Here is a 12,737-nt window from a genome sequence, read left to right on the forward strand (position 1 = left end):
CTCGTGATTGACAGACTGCTCCCCAGCCGGTCAGACTGGCATCCGTCGTCACTATGATCCAGGGGGGGGCTCGAGGTCCACACCTTGCAAAAGATTGTCCGGAACCAACCACCACGCTAAGCTGGACCGCGCCGGCTCCAACAGCGGCAACTGCACTCCGTAATCCTCGGATTTCTGGTCCCAGCGAGAAAGGAGAGCCCTTTGCAACGGCCGCATATGAGCAAAAGCCCACGGCACCATCTCCAGAGTAGACACCATATGTCCAATGACTTGCAAATAATCCCAGGCCGTGGGCAACGGGAGATCCAGAAGTCTCTGTACCTGAAACATCAGATGCTCCATTCTCTGCCGAGTCAGGAAAACCTTGCCTACCAAGGTATCGAAACGTGCTCCCAAAAATTCCAACTGTTGACTCGGAAGCAGCTGGCTCTTGGCAAAGTTGACCACCCAGCCTAGCGATTGAAGTTGCTGTATCACCGACTGGACTGCCCGGTTGCACTCGCTCTCCGATTTCGCCCGGATGAGCCAATCTCCAGGTAGGGATGCACCAAAATTCCTTGACATCGTAGGAAAGCCGCGACTACCACAAGAACTTTGGTAAACACCCTCGGAGCCGTAGCTAGGCCGAATGGAAGGGTGCAAAACTGGTAGTGTTCTCCCAACACCATGTATCTCAGATATCTCTGATGCCGTTCCCGGATTCCGATGTGGAGATACGCCTCGGCTAGATCCAAAGAAGCCAAAAATTCTCCCTTGTGGACGGCCGCAATAACAGACCTTAGAGTTTCCATACGAAACCGGGGAACACGCAAGGCCTTGTTTACTCGCTTCAAATCCAGAATAGGACGGAACGTACCTTCCTTCTTTGGGACTAGGAAGTAAATGGAATAGCGGCCCGTTCTCGCCTCGTCCGAGGGAACGGGTAGCACTGCTCCGAGGGCCCGTAGGTGGTTTACCGTTTGCGCGATAACCAGTTGCTTTTCTCAAGGCCCGCAAGGAGATATCATAAAAAAGTCCCGGAGGGGTCGAGCAAAGTCCAACTCGTAACCGTAACGTACCACGTCGAGGACCCACTGATCTGACGTGATTTTGACCCACTCCTCCCAAAACAGGGACAAACGACCTCCGATTCGGGGGAAGGAGGAATGGGTCAGCGCGCCCTCATTGCGAGGGTTTCCCGGCGGGCAATTGCTGGGAGGATCCCAATCGCTGCGGTCGCCTGCCTCGAAAGGAAGGAGACCACGATTGAGACCTCAGGCCTTGCTGTTTCTGGGAAAAGGAGCCACCCCTACCGTAGCGAAATCTGCGCTGCCCTCGGAACCGGGATCGCACATTCCCGAAAGGTCAAAACTGTCGGGGCTTGTCCTCCGGCAACTTATATACCTTATTATCCCCCAGGTCCTTGATGAGTTGATCCAATTCCTCACCAAACAATAACTTCCCCTTAAAGGGGAAAGCGGCTAGACGTGACTTGGAGGAGGCATCTGCCGACCAACGGCGAAGCCAAAGTAACCTCCGAGCAGCGACCGCCGAAGACATAGTAAGGGCAGAGGTTCTTAACAGATCATACAAGGCGTCCGCTGTGTAAGCAACCGCCGCTTCCACACAGTTGGCCTGCTCCGCCTTGGCGGGCAGGAGCTCCTGTGTGGTAAGCAATTGCTGAACCCAGCGGAGAGTAGCTCTCTGCACCATACTGCTACAAGCCGCCGCACGGACACACAGGGCCGCTATTTCGAAAATGCGCTTCAAAAGCACCTCTAACTTTCTATCTTGAAGATCTTTTAAGGCTACTCCCCCCGTGACCGGAATGGTAGTATGTTTAACCACCGCGGTGACCGCCGAATCCACGGCAGGAACCTTAAAAGTCTCCAAAGAATGTGAGGGCAGAGGATATAACTTATTCATTGCCCTGCTAACACGCAGGGATGCCTCTGGGACCTCCCATTCCTTAGATACAAGCTGTACCACCTTGAGATGTAAGGGAAAAGTTCGCGGGGGGGCCCTCAGACCCGCCATCGCTACATCCCCTGTAGACGTATCTGCGTCCTGCTGCGGCGCGGGGATCTCCAATTCCTTCAGCACATGCTGGATGAGAAAGTTAAGCTCATCCTTGCCAAACAGGCGCAAAACTTCGGGGTCATCCCCTTCTAGAGCCTCCTGTGCGTCCGAGAGCTCTGCCCCCGCGGCATCCGGAGAGCCCTGGGAGAAATCAAGGGCTCCCGGCGCACCCGTACCCCCTATAGGTACATTTCCGGCTCCCACAGAAGTCCCCGCTTTTCCAGGAACCCCAGCTTTATCTGTGATAGGGGACACCCTAGAAACCTTCGCGGGAGGGGGTTCATCCGGATCCCAGCCTGCCTCTGCCTCTAAAAATGCCTGGTGCATTAAAAGAACAAATTTAGATGAAAAGGGAACTCTCCTTTTATTGGAACCCGTGGGGGGAGGGGCTTGAGGACCATCGGGGTCAGCCCCACTGCGCGGGCTTAAGGCAGGCGGCGAGAGAGGAGAGGAATCCCCATCCTCTGATTGCAAATCCGCAGGCTGCCGCGTGGTCAAAATGGCCGCCGGCTCCCTCTCACAGGGAGGCGGGGCTGACGACCGCGCGGCAGCCTGTCTCCCCTGCCTTGCCGAAGAAGAAGCTAAAGTGCCGCTGCGGGCAGCGCTCGGCCCCTGGGAGGGTCCCTCGCCCCCGGGAATACAACGGGAGCAGAGGCCCTCCCTGGAGAGTCGCGCCCCCGCCCTACCACAGGCCGTGCAGGCCGAAGACCGCGGCATTCGGAGAGCAGGGAGAAAAATGCGCCAAAGGTAAGCTCTACAAGCGCGCCAAAATTGCCGGGTGAACTAAAATCCACCCCCTCCGGAGTCCCTGGTGTGCGCGGCAGGCTAGGGCTTACTAATTTAGCACAGCCTGTCGCCAACAGGACTTAAGTGCTCGCGAAGGTTTTTTTTTTTTTTTTTTTAAGAGCCCTCTTCAGCTACAAGAGCACTGGTAGAATACACTCCTAAGGAGGGGGGGAGGGTGACCGGCCCACCGGTAAACTCTCCCCCAAGACCAAGGGACACTGAATCTGGGTAAAGAGGGAGAGCCAAGCTCTCCACGCCTGCTTTAATAACCAGTTAAAGCCCAATAGAACATCTACTGACAATTTAGTAACTTAAATAAGTATTTTCTCTTTTTTTTTTTTTAAACTAGAGAGAACAAGTCTCCCCCTGCGTTGATCTAGACAGTTTGGAAAATTTAATTAGTAAAATAGAAGAAAACACCTGATAGGAAATTTAGTTAGAACAGGACCGCAGGTTATGTCTCCCGATCTGCTGGAGTCAGAGGAAATACTGAGGGCTGGCAGGTGGCACACCAGTATATCTAGGGGGTGCTTTCAGTTTTCTCTCTGACTCCATCTGCTGGAGGGGAGGCATAACCCAGCAGTCTGGACTGATCCTGGTACGTACAGGGAATGGGGTCTTTTTTAACTTTCTAAAAAAACCCCAACTTTTTAAAGAATAGTTTTTGGCATTTCTTATGTATTGGATGCAGTGGGGGAGGGTATTGACAATTATTTTTATTTATGTGATTAGTCACATGTGTGAATTAATATCTGTTCATGACTGTTGTTCGGTATTTGAGATACTGGTTTTATCTATAAGATCAAAAGAAACACCTGGCATCCACAAATCTCTTGTTCTTGTCAGACCATAATACCCTTCACCTGCATACCATAATGAGCCCTCTAGAGCAGACCCTGACTGGTGACACAGGGTTAAAGGGTCCAAACTACAGCAACCAGGATAAGAATTCCAACCATCAGGAAAGGGGGTGGCCACACCCTTTGAATTGGTAGACATCATAGGGAATATTTGAAAGCCAGCCTAATGCCACCTTGGTCTCCAGTGCATGGCCAAGCTAATTGCTTTAGGTGGCAACAGTACATCTTAGTTGTTGTAGAAGAAAGCAATTTGAGCAGAGAGGAAACTCAGAAATAAACAAACCTACATTATCTTAATTTAGTTAACATAGTTGCAGCCCATTAAAGAGCCACAGAATCAAGTGACTGAGCAGAGCCGAAGGAAGCTGCTAAGCTCCATAAAATGAGTGGTGGTGCTGACAGGAGCTAGCAGAGAACTAGGGAGTGGGTCTATCCTGGGTCAGACCCTGAAGGCTATGCCACCTCAGCCATAGGCGGAAGAGAGGAGGTAGTGAAATAGGAAATGCATCTACAAGTATCCCTTACTTGTAACTGTATGCCCCATAGAAGCAGTATTTCTCCTCAGATCCCACTTGGTGTAACAGCAGCATTTCTCCCTCCACCCCTGAGGGCTAGCTCGAGTAGAGGCATCTCATCCCTGATCTAGGGCCAGATGCAATGGCAGCATCTTACCTCTGTCCTAGGCTTAATTCAATGTTTGTTCCTCTCCCCCCAGGACCAGGCTAGCTTCTGTGGCGGCACCTCCAGGACCAGGCCAGCCACAACAACTCATAGTGGTAGCAGAAAAGGAAGCAGCAGGAAGAGGTTGAAGCAATGTCTGGTCAACCACTTATCTTCCCGCACTGCTTCATCCCCTCCCCAGGCATACTAGGATATCTCCATGGCCCAATCATGGCCCCCACTCAGGCAAGATAGGCTGGCCAAGGGGAGTACTCAGTCAGGGGTTGCTGGGAGAAGAGAAGGATGCAAGATTTTGCTACTTTTCTAGAACCCAAGAAGGGTCTATTCTGGCTGAGGGTTACTGACCACATAACCATTATATCTTATACCATTATCTTTCCAGGGATCCACTGAATGTAGGGCAGAATCCCTCATTGCCTGGATGCCCCAGTTAATAACAGCACTATCCATTTATGTTAGAAGGCAATTAAATGTGGTCATCAGTCATAACATGGAGGATGCCATTCAGAAATTAAAATAATTCTATTAAAGGAAAAAGTCTATTATTAAATAATTTGGCTTAGCGATTCTCTTACAGCAGCAGCAATTAGTGCAGTATGCCCATTTGCATCGGACACATCCGGATGTGCAAGGTTGTCCCTCAGAATCTCATAAACACCATCATAGTCTCCTTCTGCTGCCTTCTGAATCAATTGTTCTGCAAAGATTTCTCTGTGGCCCCTAGGTCCAAAACGCTCTCGGTGTCCACTCAGTACAGAAGCAACATCCCATTTAACACGCTTTTGACTGTGCCTATGTTAAAAAAAAAAAAAAAAGAATGGGAGGCTATTGTTGTAGTAAGAAAACATGAAGAAGCTGCAAATGCTGCAATAAACACTAACACAAGTAATTAGTAGGATATTAATTATAAGCCTCAGAGAACATTAAAGTCACTGTTAGCATATTCAAAATACTTTTGCACCATACACAATCTTTAAAAATTAAATATAAAGAACCCTAAATTAAAAAAGATTAGTATTTCTTCTACTTAATTCTGAGGTGCACTGTTTGATCTCCTATCAGAAAGACTCACAAAATGCGCAATGGGGTTAAAGAGCCATTACAGATGAAGAGCCATATGAACATGAGCCTCCACTATTTGTCCAACAATAATCTCAAAATATTAAAGTTTTTATCTCCCTAAATATGTTTAATATAATATTATAGTCTTGCATTCATTTTTTTCCTATAATGAAAATTTAGAACACATTGACATTCTATCATATTCTATTTTATTCTTTGATGAGGTCTTTAGCAGTTTTTAACATGCTAGGGTCAACAATGATCTCTGCTATCAACACTGCAAATAAAGATTCAGCCCATAAGAACACCTCCAAAAATTTTCAAAGTTTAGAAGAGCATATTTGTAATTTTCAAACAGCCCGTCCAGCAGTAAAATATGTGGGGTCAATATTGAAAGACTAGTCAACTAGGTAAGTTAACTAGACAAATTTATCTGATTAACTTAGCTGGGACATTCAGCAGCATAACCTGCTCAATAGGAAGTCTAACTTATCCAGCTAACTTATAGGGTGATTTATTAAGCCATGATAGTTTATCGCAGGAGGGATCAAATACCATGCGGGGGGGGGGGAGCTTGTCCCTGTAATATTTGGCCCCGCCCTAACAAATTATCACTGCATAATTTTTTACCGTACAAAACCATGTGACAAAACATCATGACGCTCTAAGGGTCCTTCTCACGTAATGGCAGTTGCCATTGCTTAAAGGGCCAGCGGCCTGAAAATGGCCTTCCTCTAATGAATAAAAATCATCCCAGGGGTCGATGGCAACTCCCACCTGCCCCTCCTTCTCCGCCCCCTACTAAGGAGGCACTGGTAGCCCCCAAAATGAAAAAAAAAACCTTATGCCAGACATAGCTATGGCCCTGTCCCGTTCCCCCTCTTCAAAGCCAAAAAATCCCATTACACGGGATAGCCTTTCCCATCTCCCTGCCCATCCCTTCTCCTCCTTCTAAATATTCTAAATATTATAAAATCCCTGGTGTCTAGGGTCCCCAAACTCCAAAAAATAGTACCCTGGTGGTCTAGCACTAGAACCACAAAGTGTATATTTTCATGTACGCACAAACTAAAGACTTGCACAACTGGTAAAAATGATCACAGTGGGTTGAATCTCCATGACTTTCATCAAAGGCTGGGCACCCAATGCACAATTTTTACACCGGAAAATTATCTCCAGCTCTGGAGGTGGAGTAAAGTTTACTCGCAGTCAAGTGCTCATGAGAAACAGAAAAAATGTGGTCCTCTGTATTGGGATAATTGTGCCCCTTGTAGGGTAGGATTGTTTAGAGAGATTAGTATAAGGTTTAATTATTTGGGGTTAGGACAAAAAAATAAAAAAATGTTTATAGGGATTAGTGGCATGGAGCATGATGATTAGCTAAAGGACACTTTAAAAAACCGTGGTTAATTCCTTTCCTTTTGGTAAACAACAGGCATTGCAGATTTCTGGAACTTCAAGTAGGCGATGGATGTTCTGTATTGCGCAATAAGAAATCTTTCTGTGTAAGAAAACCAAAACGTAACACAGTCAAACTGGTTCTCTTTATAATGGCTTATAATTTCTTGGTAGGGTCCAACAAAAGAGGTCTAGAATTTTCTATAATGGAAATATGACGTACCACTTCACCAACATAGTCAGTACGATTCATAATAAGTATGCTGCTGTTAAGACCTGTTGCAAGAAGTTAGTAATTTAAGGGTGGATTTTTTTTTTTATTATCTCTTTATTCAGTTTTCAAAATTAACATCAAGAAATCATCTCGACACATTATTTATGTATACAACCAATATAACAGCTTATATCTCAAAATTCACAAGAAATTAGAAAAAAAAAGATAGTATACATTTTAAGTCCACTACAGACTCCAAGAATGTCCTTTGCTCATAATATCAACAACAATTAAAGGAGGAAAATCTAAATTGCAAACTAGCTATTTAGAAGTAAACAATTTTGTTTATGAGGGATACATTCTCAGGCACAATAAGGCAGTAGCTACCGAGTACTAAGGTTTCTCCATCATGAACTCACTACTATTTTATCACTCAAAAACTGTGTTAATTGTGAGGGAGTGTAAAACAAATAAGATTTTTCTTTAAATTTAACATAACACTTGCACGGAAAGTTTAACATAAATGTTGCTCCTATTTGTAACACTTGAGGTCTTAATATCAGGAATTGCCTTCGTTTCTTTTGGGTGGTTTTAGAAACGTCAGGGAACATTCTAATTTGCATTCCCATAAATTTTTCAGAACGATTTTTAAAAAATAGTTTCAATAACCATTCTTTGTCCATTTCCATAGCAAATGTTACTATCAATGTCGCTGGCTCAGCCTGAGCTTGATCAGAAGTTTCCAAAAAATCAGTGAGGTTAAGCCCAATTCCTATTTCTTTTTCTCCTCCTATTGCTCCCGAGGATTCCATCTTATCCCTCTCAGATATTCTATCGATTTCACTTTTTCTTGTTTCTTTCGCTGTAATATAGAACATACGAACTACTGGTGGCATCTGTTCTTGTCTCACTTTTAATATGTCTTGAAGATATCTGTTGAACATATCTCTGGGCAAAATATGTGGAACTTTTGGGAAATTTACCAGGCACAAGTTTTTATTTTTTAAAGAATTCTCCAAATTTTCAATTTTACTTAACAGCGCCAGATTGTCTCTAACCATTAGGTCATGTTTAACCTTAATGGATTCTAATAACGGTGTTTTTTCCAAATGATGTTGATGCAAGACTTTAACCGTGTTCTCTAACATTTTAACACGAGTCTCATGACCCTGTACTGTTGATACAATAGGTTCTGTTCGTTCAATAACCAAATTTCCAAGCTTCTCCATAGCTTCCCAAATTGTTTCCAACGATATCATATCAGGTTTTGGTAGTGAAAAAGGAGGAATTTTTAAACTTCTGTCATGGAGTTGATGAAATTCCCGGTGTACTCGGACTCTCTAAGCCTCTGTCTGGAATGCCGATATCCGCGCCAAGCCCCTCAAGGTGTTCTTCATTGCCGGTTACTTCCAGATCAAGACTCCCTGTCCGAGCAGATCCTCCGGCTACTTCGGCCTGGGGGTCTACCGGGTCTCTCTCTGGATCACGCAGCGACGCCGGATTTCTCGGAGCCTCCCTCACCATCGGGGACAAGGTGGTTTCTGAGTCCGGCGGGGAACACGCTTCCTCCATTTCGGTTCCAATCGCCTGCGGCTCGCTCCCCGAAGGTAAAATACCTCTTAGGACGTGGGCGTCCATAGGGCCAGTTTTCGGCGTCTCGGGGGGCTCCCCAGGGATGGTTCTCTCCTTCGCCCGCCGTTTTCTGGCCGAATGGGGCATCGTAAGCAAGAAAATCCAAGGAAAATTAGCAAAGGAAATCTGCCCACGCTCACACAGCTAGTGCTCCGACGCCATCTTGGAGCCTCTGTTTTCTAAGGGGGTGGATTTTAAGCTGCCTGCACGCATAAACTCTGGCCTTGCACGCGCCGGGCGAATTTTCCAAGAGGCCCGGCCACACACGTAAAAGCTGGTACGCGCACAAGTGCCAGGCTTCCTGGAAGAGGTGGGCCGGGGAGCGTGTTCTGGGTGGGAAGGGACGGGGCACGGGCGGGCCGGGACAGCGCCATTGTTCGCTGTCCCGGAGACTCAACTTACTTCAGCTCGGGAGCTGAAGTAAGTTGCAAAACAAAAAAAAAAAAAAAGAAAAAAAAAGGTAGGGTTAGGGGGTCTGGAGGAGAGGGGAAGAGGGAGGAACGTTAGGAAGGGGGTAGGAAAGTTCCCTCCCAGTCCGATCCTTAATTGTAGTGGACTGGGAAGGAACTGGGGAAGGCCAGAATGCGTCACCGCGCAGGAACTGCTATAGTTCCCCCCCCTTGTGCACGCCACCCGCACATACACGCATGAATTGGCCCACGGATTTTCCGAGCGCATGGTAGAAAATCAGAGCATCCAAGTGTGCGCACGCACATGGATGCAGCGCACACAAGTGGAAAATCTACCCCTTAATTTGTTTGTTTTCAAGAGCACTTGATAGTACACATTTTATTGTGGTTATTTTAGATTTTTGGTAGGTACTTTTTTTCGTCCTGAATCACCAAGTACCAAGGGTCTTGTTTTTCTGTATTTGATAATCATTTAATGCTAACAATAAAGAAACCACTGTTGTCACAGTACCAGCAAAACATTGAAATAAATAGACAAAATGCAGGAATTATTGTCTTAAACTTATTAGAGAGCATCAATCTGTGCACCAAAATCATTTGTTTTCTTTCAATTATAGAGCCTAAAGCCCAGTTACACATTTTTATACGCGCTGCACTTCTAGGTGTAGCCATTCATGACAGTTTTACCCCCAGCCCCCAAGTCCATCTCTCTCCCCCCCCCCTTCCAAATATTAGAAAATCCCTGGTGTCTGTTATCTATTTGATTGATATTCTGCCTTTAAGGCACTTCAAAGTGGAAAAAAAAAAGGAAAATTGGTCCTTACCTGCTAATTTTCGTTCCTGTAGTACCAAGGATCAGTCCAGACCTCTGAGTTGTGTCTCCCTTCCAGCAGATGGAGTCAGAGAAGAAAACTGAAAGGCACCCCCTCTTAGGCCGGTGTGCCACCTGAGATCCTTCAGTATAATCAATATCAAAGCAAAATGAAGAATTTTAACAACCAATAGCTAGACCAACAAAGCAATTTGAACAATAAACCGTGGAAAAACTATGGAGTGCTGACTTGAACATTTCTTGTTGAACCATTGCGATATCTTTATATTCTGCAGAAAAAATAATCAAAAACACCGAGCGGACTCTCCAGAACAGAATACCCCGGGCGGGCGTCTGGACTGATCCTTGGTACCACAGGAACGAAAATTAGCAGATAAGGACCAATTTTCCTTTCACTGTACGTACCAGGATCAGTCCAGACCGCTGGGATGTACCCAAGCTGCCCTAAATGGGGTGGGACCCGGAGAGTCCCACTCGAAACATACTGCTACCAAAAGAGTTGACATCCAGAGCTCGGACGTCCAAACGGTAATGCTTAGCAAAAGTGTGTAAGGTCTTCCAAGTAGCTGCTCGGCAAATCTCCTGTGGTGAAATACACTGGTCTCTGCCCAGGATGCCGCCTGTGATTTGATCGAATGAGCTTTCAGACCATCCGGCACTGGCCGTCCGTGACATAGGTAAGCCGAAGCTATAGCTTCCTTCAACCAACGGACAATGCTAGTCTCAGATGCCTGACATCCTCTCTTAGGACCGCTCCATAGGACAAAAAGATGATCCGACAACCGAAAATCATTAGTCACCTCCAAATACCAAAGGAGGACCCATCGGACATCCAATTTCCGCAAATCGTGAGCCTGAGGAGAGTTCCGATCTAGATCTGGGAAAGCTGGCAACTCCACTGATTGATTCAGATGAAAAGCAGACATGACCTTCGGTAGAAATGAGGGTATGGTTCTTAGCGAGATCCCAGACTCTGAAATCTGCAAAAACGGTTCCCTGCAGGATAACACCTGAAGCTCAGATATCTGCCTGGCCGAACAGATAGCCACGAGAAAAACAGCCTTGAGCGTTAACTCCTTTAATGTGGCCCACCTGAGAGGCTCAAACGGAGGACCGCACAAACCCTGGAGAACCAGATTCAGACTCCAAGAAGGACAGACTGGACGAACAGGAGGATTAAGATGCTTGGCACCCCTCAAAAATCGTGCCGCATCCGGGTGGGTCGCCAGAAATGCACCGTCAACTTTCCCTCTTAAAGGACCCAGAGCGGCTACTTGTACCCCTCTTGTAAGAAAGCCAGAATTTGCCCAATAGTGGCTCGCCACAGCGAAACTCCCAAGCCGCTACACCCTGAATGGAAAACCTTCCAGACACGTACATATGTGAGCGAAGTGGAAGTTTTGCGCGCTCTTAAGAGGGTGGAAATAACTGAATCCAGATAACCCTTCTTCCTCAACTGTCTCCTTTCATAAGCCAAGCCGCTAGACAGAAGTGATCCGCCTGATTGAAAAATACTGGACCCTGTCAAAGTAGATGCGGAATATGACTGAGATGCAAAAGACCGTCCACCGCCAAGTTGACCAGGTCTGCGAACCATGGCCTCCGCGGCCACGAGGATGACCGACCCCGGGTGGGCTTCTATTCTACTTAGGACTTTGTCCATTAACGGCCAAGGGGGAAAGACAGAGCAGGACATCGCAGGGCCACGGAAGGACCAGGGCATCTACTCCTTCCGCCCCGTGCTCTTGCCTGCAACTGAAGAAGTGAGCCGCCTTCGCATTCTGATGAGTTGCCATCAGATCCAGATGGGGAACTCCCCACCGATGAGTCAGGAGGTGCATTGCTTCCTCGGACAGCTCCCACTCTCCAGGATCTAACTGCTGGCAACTGAGAAAATCTGCCTGCATGTTGTCACTGCCGGCTATGTGAGACGCTGCCAATCGTCAAATTGCATTCCGCCCAGACCATCAGCTCATCCGCTTCCACGGCCACTGGCCAACTTCACATGCCCCCTTGACGATTGTTATATGCCACAGTCGTCACATTGTCAGACAGAACTTGTACCGACTGGTGTCGGACGAGCGGAAGAAAGGCGTGCAGCGTGAGGCGTAGCACTCTCGTTTCCAAACGATTGATGGACCACTTCGCCTCCTGACATGTCCACTGACCTTGCGCCGACCGTGATTGGCAAACTGCTCCCCAACCAGAGAGGCTGGCATCCGTCATCACAATTACCCACTGGGGGTTCTCCGAGTCTACCCAGCGCAGCAAATGTTCGGAAACCAACCACCATTCTAGGCTGGATCTGGTGGGGTCCATGAGCTGCAAGGGTAATTGAAACTCCTCTGACTTGGGCTCCCAGCAGGAAAGTAATGCCCTCTGCAAAGGTCTCATATGTGCAAAAGCCCAGAGGACCAATTCCAGAGTAGACGCCATGGAGCCAAGAACTTGCAAATAGTCCCACACTTTGGGAATTGATAGGTCCAACAAACGCTGGATCTGATCCGTCAGCTTGTCTATCTGCTCCTGCCGGAGAAAAACCTTGCCGATAGCTGTGTCGAACCGGGCTCCTAAGAAGTCCAACACTTGGGACAGAATCAAGTGGCTCTTGGAGAAGTTGTTGATCCAGCCAAGAGAGTGAAGACGCTGCAGAACCGAACGCAGGGCTTTCATGCAAAGTTCTTCTGTCTTCACCCGAATGAGCCAGTCATCCCAAATAGGGATGAACCAAGATCCCTTCTCTCATGAGGGCCGCTGCCACCACTACCATCACCTTGGTGAAGACGCGGGGAGCCGTTGCCAAC

The 12,737-nt window shown here is 47.2% G+C and overlaps 1 protein-coding gene across 4 annotated transcripts in view; it reads right to left on the bottom strand.

Moving 5' to 3' along the window:
- The window catches only part of ANKMY1 (ankyrin repeat and MYND domain containing 1), a 278,322-nt gene that overhangs the window by 202,802 nt on the left and 62,783 nt on the right, over positions 1-12,737 (bottom strand). For all 4 annotated transcript variants that reach the window (XM_029616456.1, XM_029616458.1, XM_029616457.1 and 1 more), the window contains one exon: positions 4,961-5,177. In XM_029616456.1, coding sequence (XP_029472316.1) covers positions 4,961-5,177 — 217 coding nt within the window. The remainder of the gene's footprint in view (positions 1-4,960; positions 5,178-12,737) is intronic.

This window comes from Rhinatrema bivittatum, chromosome 9 (genome assembly GCF_901001135.1).
Source record: "Rhinatrema bivittatum chromosome 9, aRhiBiv1.1, whole genome shotgun sequence".
Classification (NCBI taxonomy): domain Eukaryota; kingdom Metazoa; phylum Chordata; class Amphibia; order Gymnophiona; family Rhinatrematidae; genus Rhinatrema; species Rhinatrema bivittatum.